The following is a 16,198-nucleotide window of genomic DNA, read 5'->3' as shown; positions in this document are numbered from 1 at the left end:
GTTAACTGTCCGTTCCATCACACATTGTCTAAGACTAACTGTCCAATCACACATTGTCTAAGACTAGCTGTCCAATCACACATTGTCTAAGACTAGCTGTCCAATCACACATTGTCTAAGACTAACTGTCCAATCACACATTGTCTAACATTGACTGTCCAATCACACATTGTCTAAGACTAACTGTCCAATCACACATTGTCTAAGACTGACTGTCCAATCACACATTGTCTAAGACTGACTGTCCAATCACACATTGTCTAAGACTAACTGTCCAATCACACATTGTCTAAGATTAACTGTCCAATCATACATTATCTAAGACTAAATCTTTAATCACACATTGTCAAAGACTAAGTGTCACTTGTATTTTTCTCTTTGATGACAGAATGCTGAATAATTGAGTAAGGTCATATAGCTTACATAGACTCTGTACAGAGTTATGCCCCTTGATTCATCGACGGATGAGGTATACTATGGGCCGTTCACAATACTGTATCATACTGTTTATTTTGTAGAATAAACTTGGAATCAGTGCTGAGTCGGGGTCGGTATCAAACGGATTGTTTTCATGCAGTTTTACACGGAAGACCGTGTCAACCGACAACCAGATCTACAATCTAAATAATAACTACTACATACTCATGGCCAAAGGTCCGGCAGCAGGCAGTAAGTATTACTCCAATAAGCCATGATACTGAAATAGGTAGCAACTGCATTTGATTCCAAGAATTTCTGTAAGATGCTTGAAAAGTATATCTTGTTGAGATTTGGGGGGGGGGATTAAAAAAGGCATGATTTTTGGCAATTTGTAGATTTGTGTTTTTAAAACAACTTCTCGCTTAGTATAATATGTATAGAGTAAAAAAAACTTTCATAGAGTAGTTATAATGCACTTTCTGGTTAATTTTTGGTATCTTAGAGAGATTTGGAAGTATATTGGAAAAACGCCAATATTGAAGGAAAAGGTCATTTTTCAAAGTTTCATTGTTAAAAAAAAATAATAAAAAATCAGTAAATTTCTGGAGCAAATTGAATTCTAGGGCTTGGAACACAATGTGTTATACTGTAACTATCTAATGTTTGTTTAGAGAAAAAGCAAGACCTGAAAGGTGATTTTTTGCAATAATATATTCACGACAGTACTGAAACATGTTCTGTTGGAAAATATATTTGCGTTCCCTACATGTAAATTGATGAAATTATTTTCAGCTGGTTTTGGCCGTCATGATCTGACCACCCTGCCGTTGGTGTCGGCTGAGACGGCAGATTTCCAGTCGACAACTGACCTGACTGGCAGTGCCGTTAATATCCTGCTAAAACTTCACGGTAACACCCATAAGTAATTTTTAATTGATCATACATTAACACCAGGTGTATAAGCTTGAAATCTGTCAGTTTTTGTGTCGCCTGCGAATAACAGGCGACATATAGGCGTTGGTGTTGGTGTTGGCGTCGATGTCGGCGCCCTCCGCACAGAGGTTTCCATGTGGTAGCTCAAGCTCCCTTTGGCCAATCAAGCTCATACTTCATACAGATCTTCCTTATTACAAATGCTTGCTTAGGATCGCATTTTAGGTCCGAAGGTCAAAGGTCAAGATCACTGTTACTAAAAATAGAATATTCGTGTTACTATAAATAGAAAATCTGTTTCCACGAAATAACTCTTATAATCACCCAACTTTCTGCATGCAGGCAACACATCCACTTCCGTGGATTTTTTTCTCTTTGTTTTATCAAAGCTTTAAAAGTTGAAAGACCATGGTAGAGAATCAAATATGTTAGGGGTCATTTAAATACTGAGGAAATGAAGTTAAAGGTTTTGTCCAGTAAAGTGTTCAGGTTGTTAAATGTCTAAAATGAATTTTGTCTGAGTATTTTTAGCGGTTCTTTAAAGGGGCATTCCTTCGTTTAAATATAGTTTAGGTCGTCAAAATTAATTTTACTGGAAAAGATGTGTTTTTGGCAAGTAGTAAAAGTTATAATCTTTACATTAATAAGGCAGTTTTACTCTCAAGATAAATCAAAGTCCTTTGAATGTTAAGTCCTGAAAATTCTTAATTCGACCAGAAGTATCGCTAATTACTGCAAAGACATACAGTATTTGTATACGATATACTTTTTTTCTGTACATTTTGGTGTTTATTTCATTACTTGTAGGCACAAACAATCATATAATCATTTTTAGGACCTAGATTTCATCAATATTAATTGTGCATGTTTCTGATGTCCAAAAGAATTTTTTAAGGAATGCCCTTTTAATAATATTTGCTTGGATATTTTTGTGGTTTCTTTAATAATATTTGCCTGGATATTTTTGTGGTTTCTTTAATAATATTTGCCTGGATATTTTTGCAGGTTCTTTGATGATATTTGCCTGGGTACTTCTGGCAAGTATTGGAATTGTCATGGCCAGGTTCTACAAACCTGTCTGGTCCGAAAAGAAGATGTTAGGGGAGGCTTACTGGTTCCAGGTTTGTAAAAAAAATAATTGCAATTTTTAATTTATCTATTGGTATAATGTGAATGGGAAGATTCCAACTTCCTTGAATACTGGTTTCAAGGAAACTTGTATTAAAAAGATTGGTATTGTCATGTTAGATACAATATATGTGGCATATATATAAACATTTATTTGAATTTGAAACGATGGATATAGTAGATATCAAAATAAAAGGGTTTGGATACAAATCTGTACATATTTACATTTTTTAGGCGTTACATGTACATTATTATTGAGTGTTGGGTAAATCTTCACTTTTTTGTCCTTCTGTCTGTCCTAATTATGCATAATATTTTTATAGACTCTTAAGAATTAATATCTAGTATTACGTGGCATGATGACATACAAAATGGTAGGCTGTCTTGGTGGAAATACAAGTTCTTCTTTACTTCAGAGCCAGTAGAGTAAGCTGTTAACCTAGAATAAATAAAAAGACAATTTTAATGCAATCATGATTTTCCAGTTTGGACATTATCAATTTTAAAATGTTTTCAGATTCACAGAAGTCTGATGATCCTAGCAACATTAGCGGTCATAGCAGGAATCGTGATTATCTTCGTGGACGTTGGCAAGTGGAGCCATGTAAGTCAATCAAATTTAATCGAATTTAAGTTTAGAAGATTAAGATGTCGACAATGCAGAAAAGCAGCAAAACCATAGAATTATCTTATAATTGTGAAAAGACACTTGAAAAACTGTAAAATAGGGTCATTTGGATGTTTGTCTTTTGAATCACAGTCAATAAAGTGTTTGAAATACTAAGTGTGTTTAAATCACACTCAGTCTGAAATTGATTCCTTATCTTACTCCTGTAACTTTCATTGATGTGTCCATCTTAATTTTTCAATATCTGGAGAAACGTCTGATATTAACATGTGTCTGCACTGTTTGATTGTAGCTGGAGGGTCAGGCAGACTGGAAGAGAGCTCATCCTTACATTGGTATCGTTGTAGGAGCTGTTGTAATCCTTAATGTGAGTAACACTATGGCCCTAGCCCCTGTTTATTACAGTTCAGCTCTCTTTGACCCCTGTTTAGTGTGTTTGAGCCCCTTGTGACCTCTGTTGTGTTTAAACATTTTGTGATCTCTGTGCACAGTGTATGAACCTCTTGTGATCTCTGTGTGCATGAACCTCTTGTGATCTCTGTACATGTGTGTATGAACCTCTTGTGATCTCTGTGTGTATGAACCTCTTGTGATCTCTGTGTGTATGAACCTCTTGTGATCTCTGTGTGTATGAACCTCTTGTGATCTCTGTGTGTATGAACCTCTTGTGATCTCTGTGTGTATGAACCTCTTGTGATCTCTGTGTGTATGAACCTCTTGTGATCTCTGTGTGTATAAACCTCTTGTGACCCTGTTGTGTTTGAACCTCTTGTGATCTCTTTGTGTATGAACCTCTTGTGACCTCTGTTGTGTCGAGCCTCTTGTGACCTCTGTTGTGTTTGAACCTCTTGTGATTTCTGTTGTGTTTGAACCTCTTGTGATCTCTTTGTGTATGAACCTCTTGTGACCTCTGTTGTGTCGAGCCTCTTGTGACCTCTGTTGTGTTTGAACCTCTTGTGATCTCTTTTGTGTATGAACCTCTTGTGATCTCTTTGTGTATGAACCTCTTGTGATCTCTGTGTGTATGAACCTCTTGTGATCTCTGTGTGTATGAACCTCTTGTGATCTCTGTGTGTATGAACCTCTTGTGATATCTTTGTGTATGAACCTCTTGTGATCTCTGTGTGTATGAACCTCTTGTGACCTCTGTAGTGTTTGAAGCTCTTGTGACCTCTGTTGTGTTTGAGCACCATTTGACCTATGTTATATTTGAGCCCCTTTTGACCTGTGTTTATTATGTTTCAGCCCCTTATGGCCCTGTTTAGACCACACCCAGGCGATAAGTACCGGTTCATATTTAACTGGGCCCATTGGGCTGTAGGAACCATAGGGCACCTCATTGCTGGTAAGTTGAGTAGACTTAAAAACAGAAAGTTTGAGATGGACTTCAATGGCAATTTAACATGAAAAATGATGAATATCATTCAAATGAATCGGTCCACATTTGTTTTGAGGAATTGTTTCATGATCGAGGCAGCTCAAAATGTACAAAAATATTTGCGTTATAACTTCATTGAGGGTATTTTGTCATGATTACTGAAATATCTAGGTGAGCAAAGTATTGCAGGCCCTCTGGGCCTCTTTTTCTTTTTGTTTTGTTTTTGTTTTTGTTTTTCTTTAATAAAGGAAATAGATAGAAAATTGAAAGTTTTTTTCCTTTGTATATAACATACACATTTCATTCGTACGGCAGAATATTTCTCAAGATTTTTCATGAGTGTAAAGCTCAGAATATACCGATAAGATTACGAAGCATGAGTAAAAAATATAAATATTCTGTCATACAATTGAAATAGATATGTATATTCAATGGGAAAGTATTCAATATCCTGTTTATGCAACATTGAAGAGGAATATTTGAGTTAAAGTTTTTTACAAGGTAAAGAAATTTGATGAGTTGAAATGACGTGACCAAAGTAACAAATTTCAGTAATTAGACCTACTGGAGTTTGTAATAATATGTTGAGGCTTTACGATATGAATTTAACATGTTATGACAATATAAAACGGTCACCACAGATATTTAAGCTAAGGGATAAAATTTCATAGCACAAATGACGATTTTATATAGATCTGACCCAGATTTCATCATTCTTCATAAATAACTTATTATAACAAAATCACACAACCTAAAAATTTCCATAGCACTATTGAATTTAAAAAATCCCTCAACCTAAAAATTTCCATAGCATTATTGAATTTAAGAAAAATATCTTAATTAAGGAATATTAATGAAACTTTGGCCTGGTCATTTATTCTCTCGGTCATTTTGTGGGATCTTTCTTGTTACAGTTTTGAATATTTTCATCGGTGTGGAATTACCGGCGACAAAGGCGCCATCTTGGCTGATAATAGTACTAGCTGTGTACGCAGGATATCAGATTCTGTTTGAGATCTTCCTCGAGATTTACGACAACTGCTGCACTGGAGGATCGAACAGTAAGCTATACAATATTTAAATATGTCCTTTGTTTACTCAACTCTAATATTATTTATGTTTATTATTTTTGAAGTTTGGTTTGTTTGTTATGCACCAATTTTATCCTCTAATAAACCCAATGGTAAGAAGTTGACTTGAAGTAGATAGTGGTCATATTGTAGGACATTAATTGGCTTATAATTATTTTAGTCCCCTACTGGTGAAACTGGGGGGGACTATAGGTTTCCTCCCCATCCGCCTGTCTGTCTGTCTGTCCATCCCCTCAGCCATGCTTAAGTTATGTTGGTGAAAGTTGGTATGTAACTTTATATGACTAGCTACAGATCAAGTTTGAGTTTCAGGGGTTTTGGGTCAAGGTCAAGGTCACTGTTACTATTTTTAGTGGGGGCCAGTAGGGGACATGTATTGCTTTAGTCAGCATGCTTGTTTTCAGATGAATATGGTACATATCTATATATATATATATGATGAGTTTATATTTGTATCTTTATGCCGCTTTACATAGACTCTTTTTTTTTCATTTTATTTGCGTAAAATTTTCTAGTATTTGTTTTAGATTTGATTAAATGTCCTGTGCTTTCATTCAGGGGCTAAATATATATATATTTACTCCATCAATTACAATTTAAATCTGTGACGGCTGTATCCCAAATTTTTGTAATCAAGAGGTTCCTAATCAATGAAATATGAATATGTTCAGGTCAGCTACCCAATCATCATTGAATGTAACTACAAACACACTAATTAATACTTTGGTTTTTAACTAATAATTATATATATACATGTATATTGTCTACCAGGAGGGATTAAGTCTTCCTGTAAATAAAAACCTTCTATTACTTCAGGAAATGTCGGACATAGCCATTGGATTTATAAATAATCTAATGCTCTAGATCTGTGATTGCTAGGCCAAAATAATTTGTCTCTGTATATTATTTTCCTGTGACTTTTTTTACCCCGCCATGAAATGGAGGGACATATAGTGTTACCCATGTCCGTCCCATCCTGTCTCGTCCCGTCCCATCCCGTCCCGTCTCGCCCCGTCCAATCCTGTCTCGTCCCGTCCCATCCCGTCCCGTCCCGTCCCATCCCGTCCTGTCACGTCCCGTCCCGATGCAAAGAAACTAGCTAATCTCAGGAACTGCTGATATGATCCTCACCAAACTGTGTTTCAGGGTATCAATTGGCAGTGGGGACATTTATGTCTTACAGATATTTTCTAATTCTTAAAGGGAAATAGAAAAAAAAAATCACAGTGTCACCATTCACACTTGGTTTAATGACACAACATACATCTTTTTACATGTGTAACATTATAGGCATAAAATATAGTACACATGTGTGTACACAGTATATACACACAACATACGTTTCACATTCATTTTACAGTCTCTAAAATCAGGGCCTGGTACATGAAAATGTCAAAACAAGCTAGTGCATTGGGTAAGGTCTAGCACAGGGTATTAGGTCTAGCACAGGGTATTAGGTCAAGCACAATGTTAGGTCTAGCACAGGGTATTAGGTCTAGCACAGGGTATTAGGTCAAGCACAATGTTAGGTCTAGCACAGAGTATTAGGTCTAGCACAGGGTATTTGGTCTAGCACAGGGTATTAGGTCAAGCACAAGGTATTAGGTCTAGCACAGGGTATTAGGTCTAGCACAGGGTAGTATGTCTAGTACAGTGTATTAGGTCTAGCACAGGGTATTAGGTCTAGCACAGGGTATTTGGTCTAGCACAGGGTATTAGGTCTAGCACAGGGTAGTATGTCTAGTACAGTGTATTAGGTCTAGCACAGGGTATTAGGTCTAGCACAGGGTATTTGGTCTAGCACAGGGTATTAGGTCTAGCACAGGGTATTAGGTCTAGCACAGGGTATTAGGTCTAGCACAATGTTAGGTCTAGCACAGGGTATTAGGTCTAGCACAGGGTATTAGGTCTAGCACAGTGTTAGGTCAAACACAGGGTATTAGGTCTAGCACAAAGTATAAGGTCTAGCACAGGGTATAAGGTCTAGCACAGGGTATTAGGTCTAGCACAGGATAATTTAAGGCCGAAGCTCAGGGTAATATCAGTCGATTTACTTTAATTTGAGTAAAAGTTAAAATATATTTGCGATGGCTTAAGGGAAATTTCACATCCATGCATTTGATATAACTTAAAGGCACAATATTACTGTCAAATCTGCATTTAAAAACCACCTACCGTATTTGACCTAATAAGGGCGCCCCTACCTTTTTTCAAGGAAATAAATCTTTGACTGAGTGTCAAAATGGTGTTCAAAAGTAATAATTCATGTGAAATATTTTGCTACTTTATGTGTTCAATTTTCTTCAGCAAATTAAGTAACTGGAACACATGTTTTTGCCACATTTTGTGTATTCCTACAGGCTACAGATGACATGTCAGTGCAAAGAACACCCAAAACTAAACACACATACAAATAATAACTTACCATCTTTATTTGAAGATAAAGTAAAGACTTCATTCTTGTTGATAAATAACTTTTGTTCAGAACAGAAAGCTAGTAAAAGACATTGTAAATCAATTATTAGGTCAAAGAAAATGATGTCTGATATGATCTGGGAAATCACCTGTTTCTATAAATAGAACACAAAAGAGTTCCATTTGAACATCAATGGTGGAACACACGTTCTCTGGTCTAAAGATCAGCTGGCATGGTTTACAAGTTTACAGGAGTATTTAAGCTTAATATATGATAATGAATAGATATCTTCATCTGGAATATTTTTATGACTGAATATTTTACCGTTTCCACAACCTTGGGTATTCTGCTATAAGGTATAGTCTGTTTCATAAAACTTCAGAATAACTAATCTTAATAAGGGCGCCCCCACTGTCAATTACCCGCGCCCTGCGCCCTTATTAGGTCAAATACGGTATCTGGTTTAAAAGGTCTCTTAGCTGAACCAGAGTGATCAGTATAAGTAAGAACATGAAAATATCAATTGTTTCTTACTTTCCATAGATTACTTGGTAATTAGTTAATTGTTATAATAAATTGACACTGTTCTGCTGGGAAAGACATTTAATGGACATGAGAGGTGGTCTAAGAAGCTGATTTGACGGCAGTGTTAGACTTATATTACTCTATATTTAGCTGGAATATTGCACGTTTGTGTTTTCAGAAGCCAGACTTCATACAAGGGGTAGTAAGTAAATGTATATTGTACACCTAACCAGCAACTCATGGCGAAATTAACACCACGGGGGCTTCACCTGTAACTAATTATATATATAAAAACAGATTGAATTGTTGTGACGTAAATTTGTCTTATAGGTATACTGTAAGAATGGTATGTCTGGAATGTCAATATAATGTAGGCGTTTCAAACACATTGTCGTCGATCCCCCAGATCCCTGTTGACTGAATCGTTAACATGAAAGATAAAAACTGAAATCATTTTCAATTTAGAATATTTCTGATTTGTACAGTATGTATGTGTTGACACGCATGATCTCGATATGTCCTTAAATATCGCATGAACATCATATCTTAAAGGTTTGGTAGGATGGTGGCCCTATTGTCTTGTGAAGAAAACAATTGAATTTTGTTTGTGATAAACAATTGCATGTGTACACTTTTTAACAAAACAGTTCAGTATATATTGTCCTATTGAGGAGTCAAAACTGGTAGAACTGAGGATTTTGACAGAATAACTCACCTGTTAATGAATTGTTCAATTTTTGAAGTTATAAATTACACTAGCTCTAGCACATTTAACTTATGCTGCCTGACCATGCAAAGAGGTCAGATACTCAGTAATGTTACTGTGGAGCTCAATTATGTTGAATCCAGCAATGTTATAGAAACATATGTATGGTAATGTTGATACGAAACATATGAACAGGTAACTGTCCTTAAATAAGCTTCCCACCCCAAAACTCTTCTTTCTTTTTTTTTTTTAAGTTTTTTCGGTTAAGTTTATGAAGCTTTTCAATATAACTCCTTAAGAATGCATTCCATTGATATAGCCCTCTCCATTTTGTGTATATAATAGATATGATAAAATGAGAATTGAATGTTAGAAATATTTAGAATTTTTTCTGAATTTTTATATATTTTGGATTTAATTGTTTATCAAATCTCTGTTTGTAGGTGCATCGGGTGCACCCGATATTGTTTGTGTATCGGGTGCATTAAAATGGCATTGAGTATTAATAACAAAAGTTACTGAAATTTTAGTATAATCATTATTAATGTTTTGCAGGCATTTTTTGGCTACTGCAGCTGAGCTTCTTAATAATTGATTGCACTAAACGTTTTTTTGCAAATCTTCAATAGAATTAGTGCTTTAAGCTGAATGTTGATGATGCTGGGGTCCAGGATGTCAAGTCTCGCATCTAAGTTCTAATGGTCTAATAAAAGATATATGAAACTTGCCTATGCATGTTATAAAAAGTTCAAATAGTGCTGCAGGTTATGATGAGGGATTCAAGGGCTTCAACTTACATAGATTTTGTGTCCACAGTGTTATTTTGTAAATATTTAAGGTCCAGATGGATTAATGTAATTCTTTCATTCCTTTCTTTTTCATTCTATATACAGTGATCTTTCATTTCTTGTTTAATTATTATATTAAAAGTGTCATTAAAAATGTTTTTAAAGTAGGATTTGAAATGTTTTCGTTTATTTATGCACGTTTTACCATAATTTTGTATGCCCTCGTCACAAATTAGTCAAAGGCACATACGGTAAGGAGGGTAGAAGAACCGTCAAAATTGGACAAACATTTAAATAAACAAGATACCCCCAGACTGATAATTTAGATTAATTTGGTAAATTTCATATAAATTATTATATGTATATTATATGAGCCGTTGCAGTTTATCAATACGGAGCAGCTAGGTAATTAAGATTTTCCATGGATCGTTACGACAATCTACCCCCAGGATTAAAATAATCTTCCAGCACAGCTTATTGTTACATTCCAGTCATTGAACAAGTCTATTAGACTCCCAAAGTATGAATTTCTATGAGATAATTAGCGGTCACTTGTTTTTGTTTTCACTATACTGTATTGATGTGGCGAACATCCTATAGTTATCTGTGTACAGTACTGTAGACATATTGTTTTTGTGTTACAGTTAATCCTGCATATAACTTTACCCATACTTTGAAGTAGAATTCTTTTTATACATGCATTTGGAGAGATAGTCTAAATGAAGGGCAGCTTGAAATATGTTTTTATTTGTTGGAGAAAATTAAACTTCAATGAGAAAAATTTCAAATTTGTTTTTATTTGTTGGAAAAAGCTTGAAATTTTTTTTGTATTTGTTTGAGAAAAGCTTGAAATATGATTTTATTTGTTGGAGGAAGACTTGAAATATGTTTTTATTTATCAAACTCTCCCAAATTCCAGTTTCGTAAATACAAGGAAATACTAACCAAGTTGTACATTTTCGGTACAGAACTTAAATGAGTTGGTATATTATAATATCAATTTAAGCTAATACATTTGTACCTACCTATTTTCATTGACATTCGTGATTTTCATGAAGTTTGTTCTTTTTGTCACGGGCCAGAGTGAAACTGAAGGATTTGTTTGTATTTCTTTCCAGAAAAATCTGAGATGTATGAGCTTCATGAAAAGTCTACCCCTGGCCAACAACAGCAGACCGATACAGCTGTCAAGGTTTGTTTAAATGTGGACATTTTTTAAATCAAATTTTATCCTCATGATTTTTTTATGTCAAGCTTTGTGAGGTAAATAATAGTGACAGTTATATTTTCATTTCATTTTTGAAAAAGAATTGTTTAAAATAACTAACAAATAAAATAAATACAAATATTAGATAAATACATTTAATAAATAAATATAATAAAAATAGATACAATAAATGAATAGATAAATAAATAAATGTAATAAATAAATAAATGTAATATATAAATAAATGTAATAAATAGATAAATGTAATAAATAAATGTAATAAATAAATACAATTCATAAATGAATAAATTCATTTATGTCCATTATTTTACTTCTCTTTAATATAAAAAAATGGTGTCCTTATATAATTGCATTATAAAAAAATGACACATTAAACATCAGGAATTTATTGTTCAAATTGATATCATGCTTGTTTTTATCTAGGATCACGATACCAAGAAATATATCCTGGCTGTACATGTCCTTCTCACCCTTGGATTCGCTGCTACGCTCATTGTTGTCGTCATCATCTCCTGAGGAGTTCACCGCCATCTTTTCTATTTATGTACATTGGTGCATAGATCCATGTTTTATAAGACCTTATAGCAAACACAGTGTGCCTGGTTTCAAATTGATAGGACATTTTTAAATTTTTTTTTTTATGAAACCTGTCTGAGCTAACCCCTGAGTATTCTGAGACCCTTTGTATTCTGACCTCGCCTGAGTTTCTCAGATCCTCTGTACTCTGACTCATTAGTATTCTGAGATCCTGTCTAATCTGACCCCTGAGTATTCAAAAATCATCGCAGATCCAACAACACTATTATCCCAGCTGTTATAATGATTATTATCAAACAGATAAAACTGATGAGCTCTGCCAACTGTCTTATCTGACTATTATACTCCATATCTCACAGGAGGTCGGATTAGCCGGGTTTCTCCATATCTCACAGGAGGTTGGATTAGCAAGGTTTCTCCATATCTCACAGGAGGTCGGATAAGCCAGATTTCTCCATATCCCACAGTAGGTCGGATTAGCCAGGTTTCTCCATATCTCACATGAGGTCGGATTAGCAAGGTTTCTCCATATCTCACAGGAGGTCGGATTAACCAGGTTTCTCCATATCCCACAGGTCAGATTAGCCTGGTTTCTCCATATCCCACAGGTCAGATTAGCCATGTTTCTCCATATCTCACAGGAGGTCAGATTAGCCAGGTTTCTCCATATCTCACAGGAGGTCAGATTAACCAGGTTTCTCCATATCTCACAGGTCGGATTAACCAGGTTTCTTCATATCTCACAGGTCGGATTAACCAAGTTTCACTATATACAGGAGCTCCACAGGTTTCCAGCTGACTCAAATATAGAACAATGATTGTATAATGAAATATGTAAGCTATTCTCCAAAAACTAGCCGACAATTGCATTAGTGTGGCTAAAAATTGTTATATATTATAGGTAGCTTATTTTATAACATGTTGATGGTTGTCTAATTACGCAAGAGAAAAGAACAGATGTGATTCTAATTAACATTCCATGTTGTGTATATATATATATATATATAGTGAAAAAATAGTTTGTTTCCATGCGAAAGCGCTTGAAAGCCAGTCGTCAAGTTTTTTTTTATTATTATATCTATATATATATATATATATTTATCTAAGACGCCCTCCTCTTTTATATATTTATTAGTTCATAGCAATGATCTGTATTATAAGCAGATTGCAATCATCCTGTGAGAACTAGAAAACATATTTATATGTAACCCTGGTAAATACTAGCCGCAATATACCGCTCAGCTAGGGAGATCTTCTCTATAGCTCAAAGGGTTGAGTGTAAGACTAGTGAGCCAGAGGTCCCGGGTTCGATCCCTAGCGGAGGCAGTGATTTAAATTAAATTAATCCTACCCTCTGTTACATATATACTAATGTTAATAACCAAGATATATATATAGGTGTGTCTGAATAGGAAATTAGATTTATAATTGTGTAATATTCATAGAAGTCATGCTTAATTTTATGTAGTGTTTTGTGTTGTGTAAAAACAATTACATGTATCTGTTTTTCATTTATTTTGTGAATTTTCAAAAATGTGTAATGTAAGCCACATGAAAAATGATATAAGTGACTGTTGGATATTTTTTGTATTAATTATTATTTGGATTTACCTTATACTGGCTGATCCTAATGAATATATTTTTAACATGAAATTACCCATGTTTTCATAATTTTATATCTAGAAATTACTGATTAATCCATTCCATAATTTTTTTATATCTTTAACATCGAAAAGTATTCTCTGATATCCCAGTAAATTACAACACTGAATTTTATGGAAGAAAATTGTTTATTTCTAAAACAAATTCTCAAAAATTGTTATTTTTACAGAAAATGTTCTGTACATTTTTGCCTTTGATTTCTGTTGAAAATAGTTTAAAATGTATATTTTAAAAAAATTTTTTTTTACTAACATTGCTTTTTTCTATATAGCCAAAGAATTAGTTCTTATCAATTTAAAAGTATTTTATGAGGTATGAAAATAAAAATCTGTATTTATATTCAAAATGAGATGTTTGCATTAATATCACACAGAATATTGTGTTCAATATTCAGTTTCATTTGACTGGTTGATGAATTTTCATAACTTGTAAATAAATTTGCTTGAAATTTTTTTTCGAAAATATTTTATATGCTAGAAATACTGATTCTTATGACACGGTTGTGTTCTTTCATATGTTTAAACAATGCATTTTTCTTATAATGGAAGGAATGAAATTTACATAACATGATATTATTACAAAGCTCAACAGTACCTGTCTAATCTATCAGAGTTGCTTCCCCTTTGTACAGATGGTATAGTGCTGGCACCTGTTAGAACTCATATATTGTTTGTAAAGCCTTTTTTCTAAATATTTTTGCAAATTATTTTTAAGTCATTTTTGACTACTTGATCTCTCCTTGTACTTTCTCTTATAGAAACTAATGTTGTTTACTGTTGTGACATAGAAATGCATTGTACAGGGTGTCAACAATTTATTTACATGAATCTTATTTGAAATTTATTTCGTTGAAGATTTGTTGTTGGTTTTGGAAATATTTTATCAAATTTGTTTAACAAATATGCTGTAATTTGTTTAATTGAAATCGTTTAATGTGTTGTGATCACAATATGGTATTCCCTAAAATGTTGTTATGCAGGGTCACAAGGACTCTCAGATGTAAAACTGCATGGGAGTCTCGTTTTAAAATCTAGGAGTCCCATGACATTTTGAAATTGACAAGATCATGGTTAGTTAGTTCCAGCATCTAAGTTGGTCATCAGGTATAATAAAGTTAAATTAAATAATAAAATACAAACCCAATAAAATACTAGTGTCAATTGAAATCAACTGTTATTTCTTCATTGTATGGCAGATTTTGGAATAAAATTCATCTCAAGGATCCGCAGACATTTAATTGGGGAGTCCTTTATGTTTTTTTCTGCATCTAAGATGCAGGAAACCTGCGTCAGGGATAGCCCTAAATATGATGTTAGGATTCAGATTTGTAAATGAAACTTGATAGTGAAATGTTAACTACATGATCGACACAAATCCTGAAAATGTAATGAAATTGATTATTGATAGCATTACAAACTGTAGCGTGACTGTAGTTAATTATACTCCAATTTGAATGTATTGGCACTTATAAACTTAAGTAGAAACAAAAATTTTTGAGGAATAACACACAGTAAATAAAACAATCTGTTTCTGTTTGTTTTAGCTGAAAGTGTATAATTATATGAAATAAAAAAGGACAACTTTCCGTTTTTATATATGTGATTTTGAAGCATAATTTATAGAAACAAATACTATTCTATCTCAGTTCAACAGTTGCAATAAAATAAATAATCACAATACACATTTCCCCACAAATCTAAATTTGTGATATAATTATTCCTTAATTAAATTAATTATATGCTGAAATTCTAGAAAATCACAATAGATAATGTTTGGTGTTATTAGAAATATCAGAAGGTAAGTTCGAATTTTAAAAGATTCTTTAGATACGATATCATATTAAAAATGAATACAATATGGAAAATAAAATGTGGATTATCTCCCTTATATCAGTACTTATCCTTTATCTACAGTTCGATATCACCTCTTACAAGATATTATGCAATGGTTCAAAATGTCAGTATATGAAAATAAAAATAATCTCTTTTCTATTGTAATCAAATAAGATATTGCAAGTTATCTTAAAAATATTTTTGGAAGGTTCTGTAGAATATGTCTATAGATCTACAGATCAATATCTCTAGCATTTTTCAGAGTGAAATTTTTGCTATGAATTGTTGTTATCTGTAAAAAAATATCTCATTTTATTTAAGCGTAACTTTTGAATTTGTTTGTGTATATTGTCATTATATGTTAAAATGTAACAATGCTGTTTATTTTTCCACGCGGTATTTTTATCCTGTCCGATAAATAGTGCAGATTTGCATGTGTGTACATTAACGTACGTACAAAATATGTATTTAATAGGAAGAGAAAGTGTAAATCTAGAGAATAATAATAAAAGAAAATACATCAGCTGTTTTTGTTGTTTTTAGTTCGCCTGGTCCAAAGGACCAAGGTCCGTCCGTTCGTCCGTCCGTCAACAATTGACCTCTTCATAACCTCTCAACGGAATTTGACCAAATTTGGTCAGAAGCATCCTTATTGGGTGTGGACTCAAAATTGTACAAATGATGGGGCTGACACCCCAGGGGCTTGGGTGGCGGAGCCAAAAGGGGTCGATTTAGGCTATATTGATGTAAACGACTTCTTCTCTGAAACTAAGCAATGATATCACTCATATTTGACTGGTAGCATCACTATGGGGTGGGGATTGAAAATGGTACAAATGATTGGGCTGACCCACGGGGTCCTGAGGGGCGGGGCCAAAAGGGGTCAATTTGGCTTAATTGATATAAACGACTTCTTCCCTGGAACT

The 16,198-nt window shown here is 33.8% G+C and overlaps 1 protein-coding gene across 1 annotated transcript in view; it reads left to right on the top strand.

Annotated features, from left to right (window-relative positions):
* LOC117326344 (putative ferric-chelate reductase 1 homolog) overlaps positions 1 to 15,797 on the top strand; it is a 41,522-nt gene extending 25,725 nt beyond the window's left edge. Inside the window, exons 5-14 of the mRNA XM_033883053.1 lie at positions 519 to 669; positions 1,213 to 1,329; positions 2,359 to 2,474; positions 2,999 to 3,085; positions 3,402 to 3,476; positions 4,355 to 4,454; positions 5,402 to 5,548; positions 8,698 to 8,721; positions 11,132 to 11,205; positions 11,665 to 15,797. Of these exons, the coding sequence (XP_033738944.1) occupies positions 519 to 669; positions 1,213 to 1,329; positions 2,359 to 2,474; positions 2,999 to 3,085; positions 3,402 to 3,476; positions 4,355 to 4,454; positions 5,402 to 5,548; positions 8,698 to 8,721; positions 11,132 to 11,205; positions 11,665 to 11,757 (984 nt within the window). The 3' untranslated portion in view covers positions 11,758 to 15,797. The remainder of the gene's footprint in view (positions 1 to 518; positions 670 to 1,212; positions 1,330 to 2,358; positions 2,475 to 2,998; positions 3,086 to 3,401; positions 3,477 to 4,354; positions 4,455 to 5,401; positions 5,549 to 8,697; positions 8,722 to 11,131; positions 11,206 to 11,664) is intronic.
* The last annotated feature ends 401 nt before the right edge of the window (positions 15,798 to 16,198 follow it).

This window comes from Pecten maximus, chromosome 4 (assembly GCF_902652985.1).
Source record: "Pecten maximus chromosome 4, xPecMax1.1, whole genome shotgun sequence".
NCBI lineage: Eukaryota > Metazoa > Mollusca > Bivalvia > Pectinida > Pectinidae > Pecten > Pecten maximus.
The sequence above is the reverse complement of the archived record's forward strand: the minus strand, read 5'-3'. Positions and strand labels throughout refer to the sequence as shown.